The 18,907-nt window shown below is 42.6% G+C and overlaps 1 protein-coding gene across 10 annotated transcripts in view; it reads left to right on the top strand.

Annotated features, from left to right (window-relative positions):
- NEK11 (NIMA related kinase 11) overlaps positions 1–18,907 on the top strand; it is a 245,937-nt gene that overhangs the window by 195,447 nt on the left and 31,583 nt on the right. For 7 of the 10 annotated variants that reach the window (XM_045791746.2, XM_045791749.2, XM_087870198.1 and 4 more), the window contains one exon: positions 573–669. In XM_045791746.2, coding sequence (XP_045647702.2) covers positions 573–669 — 97 coding nt within the window. The other 3 variants (XM_045791750.2, XM_045791753.2, XR_015727864.1) reach the window with 3 other exon arrangements.

Genomic DNA, 18,907 nt, shown 5'->3' on the forward strand with positions numbered 1-18,907 from the left:
CGCAGCTCTCGTTAACAACACTTTACCTCCTGAACGCAATTTTGGCCTTCTGCGCCATTCTGCTAGAGTTCACGGCTGCAGATGACCCCCACCCCCAACCCCGTCAGCATCTTGCTTTCCATTGCAAAAAAGCAATGCTCAGGTGTGGGATTAAGATAAAGGGAATACTAAGCTTATTAGAAAAACTGTCTCAGTCATCAGAGCAAATACCACACCTGCTGAAAGCGACTGCCAAAGGCTCCTCGGGAACGTTGGCTTTGCCATTGATGCATTTCCCCGCGAGTTCGCTAGTATAAAGCCCATCTTTTAAATAATGGTGTTCTGTTTAAATAATCCTTTTGGAGAGAGGCTTGGTCCTGGAATTCCTTGTGCATATTAAAACTATAAATAATCTTGTCATTAGGAATAAATCTCCTTAATGTGCATGTCATAATTGAATTCATCTCTAATTAATGTAGCATTACCTAGTGGCAAAGGTGGATGAGCTTCTGTTTTCTGATTGCCCTTGAATGTTGCCTCCAAGTTGCCCGAGTGCTGATGGAGTCAGTAAGTGCTGTGCATTGATTTTTCAGACACAAGGACCATCGCCAGCACAGCTCCAGACATGTCTCCGGGACCAACAATGTTCAACAGCACAGTGGCCAAGACCAAGATGAAGCACATGAGGGAGTAAGTAGCATGTTGCCTGAGCCCCAGGAGAGTGGAGCGGGAGCCTTATTGACAAAGAGTGTGATCCTTCATGTAACGCTATTCCACTAGGTCTCCACAAAATAACAGCTGTGCTTTTCTAGAAGCAAAGGTGAATGGAATGTGTAAAAACCCAGTTGGAAAGGCCTGAATTTGGATCGAGAACTCCTGCTACGGTCTGAATGTGTACCCACCCCTTCCCCAAATTCATATGTTGAAATCCTAACCTCCGTAGGAGATTATATTAGTAGGTGGGCCTTTGGGAAGTGCTTAAATCATTAGGCTTTGTGAATGGGATGAGTGCATTACAGCAGAGGTTCCAGAGAGTTCCCTAGCCCCTTCTGCCATGTGGAGACACAGGGAGAAGGTGCTGGCTTTGAAGCAGGAAGAGGGGGACCTCACCAGAAGGCCACCATGCGGGTGTTTTGATCTTGGACTTCCCAGGCTCCAGAACTGTGAGCAACACATTTCTGTTGTTGAAAAGCTACCCATCTATGGTATTTTATAGCAGCTCAAAAGAATAAAGATAGCACCTGTTACAGACTTCTTAGCAAAGAAAAAATACCCAGCCTCCTAGTCTAAATTTTCCTGTACAGTTCATGTCTCTAGCTCAGCGGTTGGCAAATTCTCTCTTGGGGGCTAGATAGTAAATAGTTTAGGCTCTGTGGGCCATACAATTTCTGTCACAATTACTCAACTCTGCTGTTGTAACACAAAAGCAGCCTTAGAAGAGCCTGGGTCCTCAGTGGGTTAAGCCTCTGCCTTCGGCTCAGGTCATGATCCCAGGGTCCTGGGATCAAGTCCCGCATCGGGCTCCATCCTCAGTGGGGAGCCTGCTTCTCCCTCTCTCTCTGCTGCTCCCCCTGCTTGTGCACGTGCGCTCTCTCTTTCTCTCAAATAAATAAATAAAATCTTTTTAAAAAGCAGCCTTAGACAAAGTATAAATAAGGAAGCATGGCTGTGCTTCAATAAAACATTATTTCAGACTGAAATTTGAATTTTGTATAATTTTCAGGTGTCACAAAATATTATTTTGATTTTTTTCAACCACTTACAAATGTAAAAACAATTCTTAGCTCACAGAATGTACAAGAACAGGTGACAGGCCACAGATCTGGCCTGTGGGCTCTCTAGCTTGAAGACCCCTCCTACAGATGTCCCAACTCAGAAAGTTTTTCTTTTTTTTCTTTTTTCTTTTTTAAGATTTTATTTATTTATTTGACACAGAGAGAGACAGCCAGCGAGAGAGGGAACACAGGCAGGGGGAGTGGGAGAGGAAGAAGCAGACTCACAGCAGAGGAGCCTGTCGTGGGGCTCGATCCCAGGACTCCGGGATCACGCCCTGAGCCGAAGGCAGATGCTTAATGAGTGAGCCACCCAGGCGGCCCCAGAAAGTTTTTCTAAAATTGACTTCCTATGTTGGTGGTGTTCATGCACAGGCAAAAATTATTTTTCAGTCGTATCATTCTTGCACCACCACACGTCACCACACAGTTTAATGTTTGAAAGCAAAGGAGAAAAAAGTGCTGAAAATTATTTCTAAACCTAAAGCTGGTAATGTGTTTAGATGCCTTTTGTTTTGTGTCCTGCTTCTGAGTGGCCGCCTCCTGACAGAGTTACCATGGCAACAAGTGACGCCCAGGAACTGGAAGTGAGAGGGAGTTTGGACTAAACTTTCTTGCCTCTGTCTCCTTCCACTTCTCCTTGCTAGGAGGAGATTATGGAGAAGGCTTTGTTAATCTCCCAGTCCATAATCTTCAAAGAAAAGCTACTCAACGATTTTGTCCTTAAAATTTAATAATGTGGTTTGTCAGCTTTTTTATCTAGAACTTCATTGCTTTTGCAGAGTACACAACATCCCGTTTGCTAGCATATTGTGAAATGCTTTAAATAATTAAAATGAGAGTAATTTTGGCAAAATAAATGACAAAGATATGTTCTAGTGATTTCAGTCCTAGTATTTTTTTTTTCCTTCGTTGTTGTTTGACTGAATTTGAATTTGACCAGGTGTTTTCTGGCTCACGTTCTAATGTGGATCAGTGCAGCTTGGGTTCTCTCCCTATGGTTGGTATTGCTTCTTTGGCAGAATAACCTGCCATCCCCTCATATCCCACGTCACAAAGCCCTGTATCATTCCAGAAAAGACAAAAAGGAAATTGAAGCCATAGGGCTGAGTATCTTTTGAGGATGTTGTGTTTCCTGTTCTAAGACAGGACAGAGCCAGAAGAGAGGGGATCTTGCCATTCTTCCACAGTCTTTGCACAATAATGTACTGTGTGCTCTGCGTGTGGACGGCAACTGTTGGGACACAAAGAGCAATGAATGACTTTCATGCCAGGGAACTTACAATGCAGAGAAAGTACCAGACTTCAAAGTGGAAAGCTAAATGACAGCACAATGATTTTGTAATATGAGGTAACGGTTCAGAAAAGTCTCCAAGTGGGACCATGCCCATGTGCCAAATGGAGCAGATGGTGAGAGCTTTGAGGTCAGAAAGGGGAAGTTAAGGAGGCCTCTGGGAGAAGTGGGAACTTGGCCTTGTCCTTAATAGAGAGGTAGGATTTGGAAAGGTAAATCGAAGGGAGGGAAGGCTGGAGGACAACAGATTTGGGGTCTGAGTCATGACTTTACCAATAAATGGTTTTCTGACCTTAGGCAAGTGATTTTCAAAAGTTCCGTTTCCTCATCTGCAAAATGGTCATAATATTATCGCCACAGTTGGGTTTCCGGGGAAGGTAGACTTGGAGGTGGGGATTACTGTACTGGAGGTTTGTGAGGGAGTGTTCATGAGACCACCACATGTACAAAGGAGGGGAAGGAAGTAGACTGGGCACAGGGACACATCGGGCTGTGACACGGTCTCAGTGGAGACCTCAGTGGACCCTACAGAGAGCTCTGAAGCAGGGATGGCCCTACAGAACTGTCCTGAGTTAGGGCGAGAGGGCCAGGCCTTTACAGCAAGCACTGAATGCGGGCTGTCCTGGGAAGGGGCTGTCACTGAGCACAACATTCTTTGGCCAGAGTTCTCCACCAGTGGTACCCACAGTGGCCTGCTGTGACGAGTAAGCGACATGATGCAGAGTAAACTGATACATACAAGAGGCCTTCCCACGGAAAAGTCAAGTGTTTAGTACCTATCATTAAGGAATAAAGAGGATAGCTTTTTATTCAAAAGAATAAAAGGAAGGGAGTACAAGGGATACTAATTGCATCAGATCAATCATGTTAATTCTTTAAAAAATTGATTTTGAAATAGATTAAGCCTATAGGAAAGTTGAAAGAACAGCACAATAAATACTGACATATGCTTCACCTAGATTCACCGGTTGTTAACATTCTGCCACATATGCATAATCTCTTCATATCTATCTATATAATGTATACATATATTTATACATTATTATAATTGTCATTATTACTGTGTCATTTGAGAATAAATTTTATTCATCATGACTTTTCACACCTAAATATTTAAGTGTGAAACTCCTAAGAATATGGACATTCTCATATATAACCTCAGTAAATGATTAAATTTAAGATATTTCACATCAATATATATTATGTAATATACTAATCAACATTCAAATTTCACTGATTGACCAAATAATGTCCTTTATTGCAATTTTTTTTGATCCAGGATACAAGCCAGTTTTATACATTTCATATAGTTGTTATGTGCCTTTGGTGTCATTTATTCTGAAACAGTTCCTTAGTTTTTTGTATCTTTCATGAGACTGACATTTTTGAAGAGTGTAGGTGGGCTATTTTGTAGGCTTTCCCTCAATTTGGGTTTGTCTCGTATTCCTTTATGATTAGATCTAGGTTTTACATTTTGTATGATATTCTATATAAGTGATGCTGTGTCCTTCTGAATTTTTTTAAGGTTTATTTATTTAGTTGAGAGAGAATGAGAGTGGGGTGGGGGAAGAGGGGCAGAGAGAGAGAGAATCCCAAATAGACCCCACGCTGAGTGTGAGCCCAACATGGGTCTCAACCTCACCACCCGAGGTCACGACCTGAGCCAAAACCAAGAGTCAAATGCTCAACCAACTGTGCCACCCAGGCTCTCCTCCTTCTGAATTTTTAAAAATGTACTTTGGGAAATTGCAGTCATACAAAAGTAGTCAGAATAGTATAATTAATCCCAATGGACTCATCAGTCAGTTTAACAATTATCAACTGATGCTAAACCTTGTTTTATCTCTACTGCCAACTATTCTCCCATGTTACTCTTGAGAGAGTCCCATTCACCACATCTTGTCATCCATTAATTTTTCAGTAATATGTGAATTTGAACCTGCTCTTTGACGTCTCCCTTTTGAATGTACATGAGGCATTTCAGACTCAGGATGTCCAAAACTGAATTCCTGATTTCCCCCCCAAATCTGCTCCCTCCATAGCCTTCCCCATCTTTACATAAGAAAGATAAGATCTAGGGAAGAACAAAGCCGCCGGCTCAGTTATCCGTACCTCTCCAGGCTTACTGTGTGATGATTTAAGGGTATCAAGCAAGTGGCTTCATCATCTCCTACTCTGAGAAAGCAAAGCTCTCTAAGGAAATTGGGGGTAACACATGTGGTGATGCTAATGCCATGTTTCTTCAAGTTCTCCCAGCTGGGAGACCCTGAGGCTTAGCGAGCATTCATCCACGCAGTGCCAGGTGTAGAGCTGACCTAGCATAGTGGTCAGGAGGGGGAAGGCATGAGGCAGAGACGCAGCAACTGCTGAAGTTTATAGCCCGGCTTGTTATTGCTAGTGTTCATCCTTGGACAAATTACCCAGCCTCCCTGTGCCTGAGAGTTCTCATCTGTAAAGAAGGGCCAATAATGGTTCCTACTTCATGGGGTTGTTGTGAGGTGATGTCATGCTGAGATCGTGAAGGTATGAATTGAACTTAGGAAAGTTCGTGGCATATAGTAAGTGCTCAATAAATGTTAACAACTTAGAATAAGACTCTCGATATACATGTGGTTACTTTCTCTTGAAAAGCCCCAAGTGAAGTATCTGAAGGTATTGGCATGTGTTAGGCTGCTCAGCAATGTTTTATACCTAAGGGCATCTGTAGGCGAAGAAGCTGTAAAGATATTTTTATAGTGGGTTTTGTTTTTGTTTTTTTTTTTTAAGCACACAAAAAGAAGTGCCAGTTCTGTGGGAAAGTGTCATGAAGTTGTCGAATATAAAAACCAGCTATTTACCATCGTCCAACACTCAGTTTCCTGTTACAGCTACTTCTTACTCCTGCTGGGAGACCACTCCACAGATGAAACTTCCTGCTGGGGGCACAGGAAGCACTGGTGCCACTCATAGTAGAATCACAAGAAATCAGTACTGACTTCCTTTTTAAGTAATTTCCATGCACATTTGAAGAGAGGTTGCTATTCATATGTAGATGGTTAGACAGATGGATGGATGGATGGATGGATGGATGGGCCTTTGTGGATTCATAGGCCACTGTGGTTTCGTGGGCCTCCTGAAGCTTCTACTCTCAGGGCAGGGGTTTTTGGATTTTTGTTGACAAGTTTTCTCTACAACCATTAGCTGGATTTGATTCCAGGGCTGGCTCCAGAATGGTCCAGTTGGTCAGCTTTCAGCTCTGAGGATAGTAAGTGACACACTGTTGCTAAGGGATCAATCCTTTAACACACACCGACCAAGACAATGTATCATGCCACAAAGATGTTTTCCAACCTGAATGAATAGTTCTCCTGACCTTTATATATCAAGTAATCTGACTAGAGTCCTCAGCTTTGCTGCTTAAAGTGTGCTCCATAGACCAATAACATCGACATCACTTAGAAGCTTCTGAGAAATGCAGAATCTCTGCCCTCACCCCTCCTAAATTAGAATCTGCATTTTAATAAGTTCTCTGGAGATTATATACATATTAAAGTTTGAGAATCACTAAATCTAAAGGATTTCACCCTGGGGGAAGTTTGTTACCAGAGTATGAATTGAGATCAATCTTAATAAAAGCCAAATATAATATAAAAATATATTTATGTTTTAAAGGCCTCAATTTTTTTAGACTTTTTTTACTTGTTTTCTATTTGTTTTATTAAGAAAGGTATAAATTATATCTAATAAACTTCACCTTTTTTAGTATTCAGTTCTATGAGTTTTGACAAATGTGTAATAATAAAAGTCATTCTTTTTAGTATATAGTTCTATCGATTTTGTAAGTGCATATAGTCATATAACCATCACCACAGTCAAGATTATGGAACTGTTTCTATAGAAGATTATACAACCTCCAAATATTCCTTGTGCTTCCTCTTTGTAACCCACCTCTCCCGTCATACCCTGCTCCTGGCAACCATTGATCCATTTTCTGTCCCTATGGTTTTATCTTTTCCAGAATATCACAGAAGTGGACTCACCACTTAGCATCATAGACCCCCATTATAACTGGATGGTAGTTGCGGGTATGGATCTAGACCTATGAATAGTTATATGTTAGACCCTCGTAGTAGTTCTGAATTCCTTTGTTCCCCATAGAATTGTCACAAGGAGAGCCAGGTTTGGGGTATAGTTTCACATACCTCATGAGCAGTTGTTCTGAAGGTTTGTGGACCCACTAACCTTGCTATTAGAGGGACCCACTACCCAGGATATTCTGAAGATGAACTTCTGGTTTCCCTGTCAGGGACTCATCGGGTTCATGCTGTGGCCAAGAGGCCTTAAGGCCTGGGAACCATGGTGGGGGGGGGAACCCTACTGTCCTGCCCAGTGCGACAAAGTTCTAGGGATGGGATCCACCTCACTAAGACTCAGCCTGAGAGTGGGCATCCATGGAGAATAAGGTTCTTGGGGAGCTTCTGAGCCCCTTTCTCTAGTTGAAAATTAATGCCCTAAAAAACATCTGGGCCCTAAGAACTTTTCTTGATGAGAGGGATGGCAGCTTTTTGGGACCACAACTCTGAATCACCTCTACATTGACAATTCATGCACAGGACACAGGAAAAACAAAATATGTGCTGTGCAGATGTGTCTCCTCTTCGGAAAATGTAACGATACATATATCAGGCTTCTTGAAGTTGCCCACAGCTCGTTGATGCTCTGGGGATTTTTGGAGTTCTTTTTTCCCCTCTCTCTGTTTCATTTTAGTTTCCATGGCTCTGTCTTCAACTTAACCAGTCTTTTCCCCTGCAAGTCTCTGCAGAGTCTGCAAGACCTCTGCAAAGTCTGATCTGCTGTTAATCCCAATCGGTGTATTTTTCATCTGAGACATTGAAGTTTTAGTCTCTAGAAGTTTGAGTTGAATTATATATATATATAATATATATATATATATATATATATAATATATATATAGTGAATATATATATTATATATATATAGTGAATATATATATTATATAGTGAATATATATATTATATATATATATAGTGAATATATATATTATATAGTGAATATATATAATATATATATATATATCTTTCATGTCTTTGATTAACATGGTCAGTATTTCCTCAAGCTACTTGAATGAGTAGAATACAGTTTAATTATTTTAATGTCCTCTTCTGCTAATTCTAATAATATCTGTGTCATTTCTGGGTTGGTTTCAATTGATTGATTTTTTTCTCCTTATTATAGATAATATCTTTCTACTTCCTGGTATTCGATAATATCTGTGTCATTTCTGGGTAGGTTTTGACTGATTGATTTTTTTCCTCCTAATTATAGGTAGTATCTTTCTACTTCCTGGTATTCCAGATAATGTTTGACTGAATGTCTGGCATTGTGACTTTTACTTTGTTGGCTCTGGTTATTTTTGTATTCCAACAAGCAGTCTCGAACTTTTTTTTAGGATTTGTTTAAGTTACTGGGAAACAGTTTGATACATTTAGGTCTTACTTCTGAACTTTGTCCCGTAGGACCAGGGCAGCCTTTAAGCTATGGCTCATTATTGCCCATTACTGAGGTGAGATTTATATTCTACCTAATGGCCAGTGAATTGTCAAGTTTAATAAGAAAGGACAGTTTAGTAATAAAGGACAGGTGTGAAGAGGCACTATTCCTGGCCTTGTGTGAGCTCCAAGCACTTTTCTCTTTATAATTCTTCTGCATGGTTCTTTCCTTGGCCTCAGTAATTTCCTCACATGCATGCAACCCATCTATATTTAGCTGAATCATTAGTCTCTGTATGGGTATATAAAGGCTTATTTGTTTCAAATATTTAGAAACTGCTTTTGTTGTATAACTTTTGTTTCTTAATTCTGTAAAGTGGTTCCATGGGTCCAAAGTCAAATCCATAAAAAGGCATATTTAAAGAAGATAGCTTCTATCCTTGATCCTTTACCCTATTCTCTACCTTCCCCAAGAGGGAATAATCTTAAAAAAATTTTATGGGTCATCCTTTCATTTGAAAAATATATTCAAATAAAGGCCTTCTCTCTCTCACTTCTTATGAAATTAGTAGCGTATTATACACATTTTTTCTGCTTCACTTAGCAGTATATCCTGGAGATCACTTCATAGTAGAGTGTAGGCAGAGACTTCATTCCTTTTCACAGCTTCCACGGTCTCCTTTGTGTGGATGGACTGTTGCTCACTCACCCTGTCCCCTAGATGGACGTACGGGTTTTTCCAGCTTTAGCTATTACGAATAGCACCAAAATGAATAGTCTGGCATTTAGCTTTTTTGTTTTATTTCCAGTTTATCTTTGAGATTTCTAGAGGTAGGATTGCTTGATCAAAGGGTAAATGCATATATAATTCTTGTAGGTATTTCCGAATGCCTTTTTGCATTCCAGCCAGCAATGTAGGAAAGTGCCTATTCTCTGGTTTCCCCCACAGAGTATGTTACCAAACTTCTGGATTTTATGTTTTCTATTATCTTCCTCTCTCTCTCTCTCCCCCTCTCTCCTGCTCCCCCTCCCTCCCTCTCTCTCTGTCTTTCTGTCTCCTTTATAAACGTAGTCTTTCACTGTGGGGTCTATTTAACTTTGCTTTTGGTATATTTTTTGGAATTTAGGAAGTTGTATTTTCATCTCTGTCAGCAAACACACTGGAGAGTCAAGTTCAGAAAATGTCTCAAAGTCTAGATTTGGAGTGGAAGGGAAGAAGCCACTTTGGCCTCAGGGTTCAGCCGAGCTTTCCAATGCAGTTTCCCTGAAACATTGTTTATTGGGAATCAAATGGTGTTGCTCACATGAGTTAACAAAAAATGGTGTGTGTGTGTGTGTGTGTGTGTGTGTGTGTGTGTGTGTGTGTGTGTGTGTGATTAGCCATTTAGCCTGTGATTTTTGTGTGGATTATCTTAACGAGGTGAAGGAATGTGTGGGGCCCTAACTCCCTAACATGTAGGAGGAACGCCTTCCCAGGACTGGTGACCTTGGTGTCAGCGGTCTCAGTTGCTGAAGAGCTGGGGTCAGTGTGGCGATGTGCAGTGTCACGCCCAAACGGGCGTTGCTGTCCCGTGAGTGGGCAGTGAGCAGACAGTCTTTGTGGAAAGAGACCTACCCGTGTGGCACGCCTGACACAGCGCGTGCCGCTTCGATGCTCCACGCTGCTTTATGTATGTGCGCGTGCATCACAGAGGCCTGTCCCCGGCCAGAGGGTGCCAGATCTTGTGTCAGCTTCTGCCGTTGAGCGCCGCGGGGCCGTGGAGAGTCGCCTGCCCATTACGTCGCTGAGCTCTCACGCCAGCTGTTTGGAAAGGTCTGGGCAGGGTCAGAGCACAGCCCTGGCTGGGTGCGGGGATGAGGGCTGAAGGCAACAAGTCAGAGGCTGCAGAAGGCACAAGAAGGTTCTATAGTAACATGGAGGTCAAACATAGTAATTGGTTCAGTCTCAGCTAGCTGGCTCAGAAGTTCTTGAAATTTTTCTTTCAATTTCAATCACAGGAAGACCTTGACCGAGGAGGGTCACCCTGAAGATGAGAAGCCCACGACCTTTATTGTCCTTCTTGTTAACCCGATATATGGCTCATCGCGCAGTAGCCATTACTTGGGAAAATGATGGTGGAGCATTAAACACTTGCTAAAAATGCTTCCAAGATGGAGTTGCATGTGGTTTGTAATAGTACCAGCTCAGGTTCTGATTCGGACCAAAGCCATAGCCGTGTTTCTGTGAAGGGCAGCTTGCTTTCAGTGCACAGAGGAGCTGTGATAAGGGGAGTGTGCTAAGACAGACACCCTCTACCACAGACAGCTCTTACCACATACCTGCGAGATGGCCAGACTCTCCGTTTTATAAGTAAAGAGGTTGTATTTCAGGAGGTTAAGAAACTTCCTCACTGTCACAGAGCTAGTAAATGTTTGGAATAGAAGTATGGTTAATCCCAAAACTAGCGCTGCTAACCACAACCAGAGTCAGACAGTGACAGTGGGAGCCAAGTGACATGAAAGCCTGGGTCCCATCAGGAACTCTGAAGGCACCTTTTAATTACCATGAGCCTTCCACGTGCCTGGTGTCATGTTCTGGAACCTACTTGTTCTCGTTTTGTAGTTGTAAGTACTTGCCACCCCACTTGGAGAATCTGTAGCTACAGAAAGGCCAAGTGAGACCCAAGGCCGAAGCTGGCTTCTGGGCTCGGTCTGCCGCTATCGAATCCCGTGCTTTTCTGCGTTGGTGGGTATTTGAGATCTGTATTTTGACAGCATCTCATCCTCTCAGCCCAGGCTTCTCCTTTGTCAAATATATATTTAATACAAAGTGTTTCAGGATTTCGGAGTGCTTTATGAATAAAGCTCATTCGATCTCACTGATTGAAATAACCTTTCAGTGGAGAAATAGATGAAGTGATGTTCTCTTCTCCGCTTTCCAAATCTCATTGAAGAGGTGTGAGTTATGCTTCCAGCAGTCCCTCTCTTTAATAAAAGGTCAGTGTCAGGCAGCAGCGCTTCTGAAGGAACTGCTGATTGAAGCCAGCATTTCAATTTCAAAACAACAAACAAAACCTTGTATGTAAGGAAGGCTTGGTGACCAGCAAATGAGGGCTTCTTGTCCAGAGAGCAGTGGTTTCAAATTTACGTGTAAGGTTTAAGAGAGCCTTTACAGAGCTGGTCAGCCTCCTTGCTCCGCTGTCTCAAGGGCTATCATCAATTAATTGTGTTTTTCTTAAGAGTCTGTTATGTGAGGTGCTAAGTGCCATGAGGCACAAAGCAAGGGAGACACCTTACACCCTCGCGAGGGAGACTGGACACTTGACGTATGATTCACAAGACTGGGGAGAATGTCAAGTGCCACCTGAGTGGAGCCAACAGCCAGGAAGTTCAGAGGAGGGGCCCATCTCTCCCAAAGGGTTGGACGGGTCCATGCGCTGCTCAGAGGATGCCTTCTCCCTCACGTGGACCTGTTACATCCACTTCCCTGCCCGGGAATTACTTAGCCCCTTTCCATGAGGGTAAAGCCCAGCCTCATCACTGCTAACCCGCATGTCAGCCAGTTCGTTCCTGCCTCTTAGATCTGGGCCACTTTGGCTCAAGCACTAAGTCCATGTCCCATGATGGTTCCCAGCCCCTCCTGGGAGTTCTGCAAATCCCTACAGGTTGTGACTATCTCATCTTCTGTCTCCATTGTCCCCGTTCTGCAGCATATTGGTCTAGACTGGAAATCTAGGCTCTTTATCCATTTTCCCCAATACTCCTACTTAACCAAAACTGTCTGTGAGGACACTAGACTTTTTTGAGGATCTGGAAGCCAACGATAAAGGTGTCATATCACAAAGACTTAAGCAATTTCACACTAGTCACGTAGGCATCCCTGTTCTTAAAGAAGTGCTCTTTAGCCACCTGTTACAGGTACACTGACTGGCAAGCAGGCTCTGCGATCACTTTCCTGCAGAAAGTTTCCAGCACTGGGGCTGGCTCTCTGGGTCCTTATGTGTTGGGGGAGAGAAGGAAGCCGGACTGGACAGAGAGAGAAGTTGGGCTGTGGTACTGTCTCGGCAAAGCCTCGTTGCCCAGATGGGACATGCGGAAAGGTGGGATGACCCTGCAAAGTTGTCCCAGGTTGACTGGAGGGGGCTGAGCTTGAGAGCCCTGCGCTCACCAGTCACTGACTGCAGGACCAGGGCAGTTCCCCAGTTGGGCTGCGGACTGAGAGCTCCCTGCCAGGGCCACTCCCCAAAGCTAGGGAATGAGATTTCCGTCATAAAGGGGGATCTTGGGGTACAGCCCAAAGTCCACTATCCTCCCAGAAGTCTCTATCCCCAGCTTCGCTCCAGTTTTCCAGCATTTTTTGCTTTCATCAGGAGCAAAGTAAAGTGTTCTCTTGTCAGGCACCTTAGCCATCCTCCACTTCTTGGGCTTTCGCTCACATCTATGCCTTCGGGATCTCACCTTCCCTGAAAAAGTCTTCTCTAGGTAGTTTTTCTAAATACTGTGTGTGTGTGTGTGTGTGTGTGTGTGTGTGTGTGTGTGTGTGTGTGTACCAGCTGACGCTTAACACATGTGCACCCAAATTCCATCTATTCCACTTTAGTAACAACAGGACGCATCATAGGTAAATCGCTGTAATGCGTGGAGGTGGATTTTAGGATTTGAACAATCTGAATTTGTAACTTGGCTCCTCTTCTTACTCTGTGGTCTTAGACAAGTCCCTTTGCCTCTCCAAGGCTTGGTTTCTTCACCTACAAAATAGAGAAATAATTAGCATAGGTACTAAATATCATTCTATTTAGTACTAAGTGGGCACCCTGTAAATGTTCTCCTCTCTTTTCACACCTATTTCTGGATCCTTTCAACACCACTCTACAGGCCTCTGACTTTATGAATTGATGTCTAATTGGCTATGAAATGATTATTCTGTTATTTTTTTCCCTACATAAAATTGAAATCCTGCATTCCAAGCAAACAATCCTAAAGAGGGCCCTTTAGCTATTGTCAACTGCAAAACCTGTGTCCAAGTCTGGGGAGTGGGGACCAGGTGGGGGCACAAGTTCAATGATACTTAGGTAAGAAGCATCAAAGCTTCAGTCTGCCTAGTATCTCCTGTTGACTTCCTCGCTTGTGTATTTTTTTCCTTTTAGAGCCATAAATCAAATATGTTACATGTCTTTGATTTCCACTGTAGTAAATTTTTACTTTTCCCAGCTTGGGCAATGAACATTATTTTGAAACAATTAAGCACACTTAGGATAAAACTATAATAAATTAACGCAGCTGTTCCTATATTATTTTTGAAATATCTACAATCTGTTTGGTGCTGGAAACACTAAACACAACCACGTACGTAGGTTAAGCAGGAAGTCGCATGTTTATTGCTGTATTTGCTGAGTTTTGACTCTTATAGTTTTCAATTTGCCAAATTAGAAAAAGAAAGCATCCAACCTGACTTTTCTATTCCAAGCCGTGGAACAAGTTGTCACTGCTAGGCTCCCAAATCACAGGACCTTAGGAAGAAGGCAGGCTCCTTCCAACAGTATAGTATGAAGATATTGGCAAAGAAATAATCTAAATGTTATTTTCGATTCTTGATAAGACGGCAGAGTCAGGGAGTCGCAGCTGTCCTTCCTTAAGCCCCTCTGGCCGTGAGGGACACAGGCGACCCCAAATCCGTTGTGTAACCTGAGTGTGCCAAGGGGATAGCCAGAAGCCATCTGGGTGGAGTAGGACACAAAATAATGGGCAAACCTGAGAAAAAGTGGGAGAATACCAGACTCCTAGTATTTTCGACTCCGCACGGAAGAGGCGTTTCCTGTGCGCCTGCGCGGTGGAAACTAGCTGGGTGGGCAGAGAGCAGGCGTACTCCCCGGTGAGGCCCAGGCTTGTCCGCTGCAGCTGCAACGCTGCCGAGCTCTCTGCCGCGCCCCCCGGCACTGGGTGCAGGGGCCTCCGGACACCTTGTCGTCATGAACGCAGACTCCGACAAGTCTGCCCACCTCGATGGGAGCAGTTAAGTGCTCACTGGAGAAACCAAGGCCTTCTTCGTCTCCATATCTTGCACCTCCTATTTCAGGATCACAAATAGCCTCCCAGGTTACAGGTTCCAAGAAATAGGAGCCAAACGCCCAATAAACAATTGTTAGCCCTTGTTGCCTTCAGTGGCATCTGCTGAGCCCCTGTTATTTGCAGAGAATAATGAAGAGAGAAATAAAAGACAGGCTTTGCCTTTGAGAGACCGAAAATCTACTTTGCTGAAAAATTTATTCTCTAACTCTTTGTCAAAAGGATTTGAAAATGGAATTACCAGTTGACAATATGAATAGCATGCTTTGCTGAGCACAGCTTACCTCTAATACCTGCGAGACGTTTATTTAATCCATTCTCACATCGTGTGTAATATACAATACGACTTACGGAATACTATATATAGAAACCGAAGATTAGAGACCGAGTGAGGAAGTCAATGTGTGGCCTGGTTGCTGTGGCTGAGTGAATAGTGTGGCCCTGAGCTGCCAGAAGGTCAAGTCAAAAGAGGGGAAATAGGATACAATTCCTAGTTCTCATTATCAGGAATGTGAATGTGGGTCCTTAAGGAAGACAGGGCTCTTCACATGGGGTTTTATACATGGCATATTGAGTAAACACCTATCCTCAACAATCCTTCTGTAGGAAATGCAGAACAGTGGCTTCTTTGGTAAAATAAAAAGCTGTTTGATGATTACCTAAGCCATGTAGTTTCCTAGAGGTCTAACTCTATTTAAAGGTAAAAGTTGGATTACCTAGAGAGTTTACAATCTGTTCATTTTAACTAGAATTAAATGTTTGCTTCTCATTGTTTGAATTAAAAATATGTGACCCTTGAAGAAGGGATGAGAGCAAAACTAAAGGCAGATTTTAATTTACATTCTCTATGGAATAAATGACAGGGATGCCCTTGGCCGATTTGATGAGTATGTTTCCCTATGACCATGCATTAATTAACTAATAGTGTTTTGACTTTCTATTTTTATGGTCAACTCCTAATCAAGGAGTGTTAAGGCACAATCACTATCATAGATGTCCTAAGAAAAGCAGGACACAGAAAACATCCACTAGAACTTAATGTGGAGCCTCCTCAGCCTCTGATCAGGAGTTCTGCTCAGTTGCTTTGCCCATATACTGGCAGTAGAATCTTATCCATAATGGCCAGGAAAATCTTAATGTAATAAAACACGCAGGTGTTTCTTAACCCGGAACTCTTTAAAGGCATCTCAAGGATTTGTTCAGTGTGATCAGCTTTATCCTCTGGCATGTGAACAATTTATGAACACAAACTATAAGAACAAATTCTGATGGCTAAATGAAAGAGGATGGGAGAGAATGAGCACAGTAAACTCCCATCTCCTTCTCTAAGAACTGGGGATTACCCTTTTACAATGACTCTTCCAGTCTGGTCTAGATTTTTCTTCTCTGTATATGGTACACACTTTGTTGGTAGTCTTCTGCCTGTCCCACTCTATTTTAGACTAGGATGATCTACTCTTTGTATCAGGGCCCTTTTATAATTTGCAAAAGTTATTTATACTTGCACCTGAGGATTCTCAATATTCAATTTAGGTGCTTTGTTGGCTGTTTTGTTTTATGACTCATGCACCCTCTAATGCATTCTGTAAAATGCTAGGTGCTACTCAATTCCCCTTGTTTGCTCGGCCTGTAGCTCTCTCTCTGATATCAGGACCCCTGTTTTCTGCATGAATATTCTACCTGCCATAATATTGGAGAAAACCATATTAAAACTCATTGGAAGACACTCTTTCCCACTTGAGTTTTTGGGAAAAACCAAAGTAACACAAGGTTTGCCCTGAAGTTGAAGTTGTTACTTAGTTTATTTAAAAGGAAGAAGAAGAAGGAGGAGGAGGAGAAGAAGAAGAAGAAAGAAGAAGAAGAAGTCATCATTGGCATACAAAGATTGATTTCCTAGTTGAGATCCAAGCTAAAGTGGATCTGCCACTGTCAGAGGGGTGGATGCCATGACGCTTGCTGTGAGTCACCATAAAATGATCTCCCCTCCCCCCGCCTGCAATAGTGCAGGAAGGTGTTCTCGTTAAACACAACTCCCACACAATGACGTTTCATTTCCCCCAAAATCACACCAAGACTCTTCGTAAGCTGGGACATCTGGGTACAAGATAAATGCCTTCTAATTTTGCGTTTCGTGACACTATTATCTGCTTAAGTGGAAGACCAGATAGTGAGTAAATTAACTTAGGAGATGAGCCAGACAGCCTGAAGAGCGCTACAGAGAAAACTCCCCTCGTGGTCAGAAATGGGAGCGTGAAATATTGAAATCTAAAAGGCAGATACGATTGTATGTTTTCCTTATTGCATCCTGTCCATAGGAAAAAGATACTGAGATGACTTGACAGGATTCTTTGTCTGGCTCATTGCTGATTTCTCAGCACAAAGATTAGGTGACCAGTAAACAACCAATGGATGAACGAGTGGATGAATGAATGAAATATGGGGGCATTACAAAAATGGGTTTCTTCCTTGCTGCATCCTCAAATTTCTGAAAGGCGGCTCGCGGATCTCTGATAATCCCCTGGCTGGATTGAGAGTGGGCTTGAGGAGAATGGGCCTTCAGAGCAGTTTTCAGATATGCATAGGTTTGGTTTCTCTGGATAGCATGTAGGGCTGCACTGAGGGTTGACGTGAGGTGTTGAGAGGAGACAGTGGGGCCTTCAAGGTGACTTCTCAAGGCCTTGGTGTGGAGAGATTTCGTAGACACCATCACCAATGAATGATTTCGCTATTACCTTCTAGAGGTGTTGTGTTAATTTTTTAATCTCTTGCATCTCAGGGGTTTTTTGTTTTTAATTTTTTTAATTTTCCTTTTTATATAACAAATATGTTCTCAAATTTAGAGGCAAAAAGCAATGGCAGGGGCTCTGGCATTCGTACCTTTTGAGTGTCGGCTCAGCAGGATGTGTCTCTTGGCTGCTTCTGAAAATCGATAGAAAAAAATACAGTGTGTATCTGTGCAGAAAAATGACAAATACAGGGACAGACAGGAGTCGTATAACAACATACTGGGGGCATCTCAAGCAGTTTGCCTCATCCGAACTCTGCTCAGAATTGAGGTTTCAAGCTGCTGTTGCCCATACTCCTGATAGGGCGCCTGTAAGTACGCAGCCTGGTGTTTGCTTCTAGCTCCCCAGCAGTAGCCCCTCAGACCGCCTTGGCCATGGTTAGGGAGAAAGAGACATCCACTGACCCTGTTACTTCTTCCCTCCCGTGGGCTCCGTTGTGGATCAGTCGGGTTTCTGGGATCCTCATCCTTTGTTTACATGTATCCAGAACTGCGTCAGCCCCGTGGATTTAGAAGCCTGGAACTTTCAAATCACCTCTGTGACTTACCAGTTCTGTAGTTCTGCGAAAATTGACTAAACTTTCTGCGCCTCATTCTGCTCCAGAGAACGGGAAAGATAATGTTGCCTACTCTCATTGGTTTATTATGAACCTTGAATTAAATGCAGTAAAGCATACAGAAGCACACCGTTGTACTCCGTGGTGTTGACTAAATATTGATGAGTGAATAATGTTGGGGAAAATGGGTGATTATGCAAGAGTAGAAGTATTCATCAACGTGCTAAGGCAGCACATTTGCCACTTGAAAGGGACACTCTAGACCAGCACTGAAAAGGATATCATTGAAGAGTATAGCTCCTGCAACATTTGGTGTATGCAAATCAGTGAGGTCTACTGATGAACACTCTGGAGAGAGTGAAGATTTAGCAAAAGTTGTAAACCACTGGCTATTGCTTTAGAGAGCTACTGGCTAATTCAATATAAGACAAAGGCTGGAGATATTTTAAACTTACTTTTTATTTTAAAAAAATAGGTACAGACTCAGACATTTTCCCACTAAACAACTGTATGACCTTGAGCTAGTTGCCTTATGTCTTCGAGATTAGTTTTATCATCTGTAGACAAGAGATAAGACATAGGGAGTATTTACTGTCCTCACTGTGTTATACACAAAGCAACAAACTTGAAATGTTTCCTGTCACTGTTGCCATATGCAATCTTGCTGTTTGGAACCAACACACACAAGAGGATCTTAGGAATGTGCACGACCAGGACTTACACAACACGTGGTTGCTTTTCTCCTACAATGACAATAGTGCAAAGTTCCAGTTATAGTTCTGCACCCTGGGTTGAGGTATGAATCAAGTCGCATTGCAACATTGTATTTTTACTAAAAATAAATGAAATGGCAGTTTTCCCCACTCATTTAAAAGGTTTTCAGATCAAGCTACATTTAGTCTACAGAGAAATAAGTGTCAGCTGCCACCCCAACAATGCTGGCATTTATTCTTATAATGACATATAATTCTCATATTCTAACCATA

Source organism: Ursus americanus, chromosome 20 (assembly GCF_024610735.1).
Source record: "Ursus americanus isolate L20-20 chromosome 20, mUrsAme1.1.p, whole genome shotgun sequence".
Lineage (NCBI taxonomy): Eukaryota > Metazoa > Chordata > Mammalia > Carnivora > Ursidae > Ursus > Ursus americanus.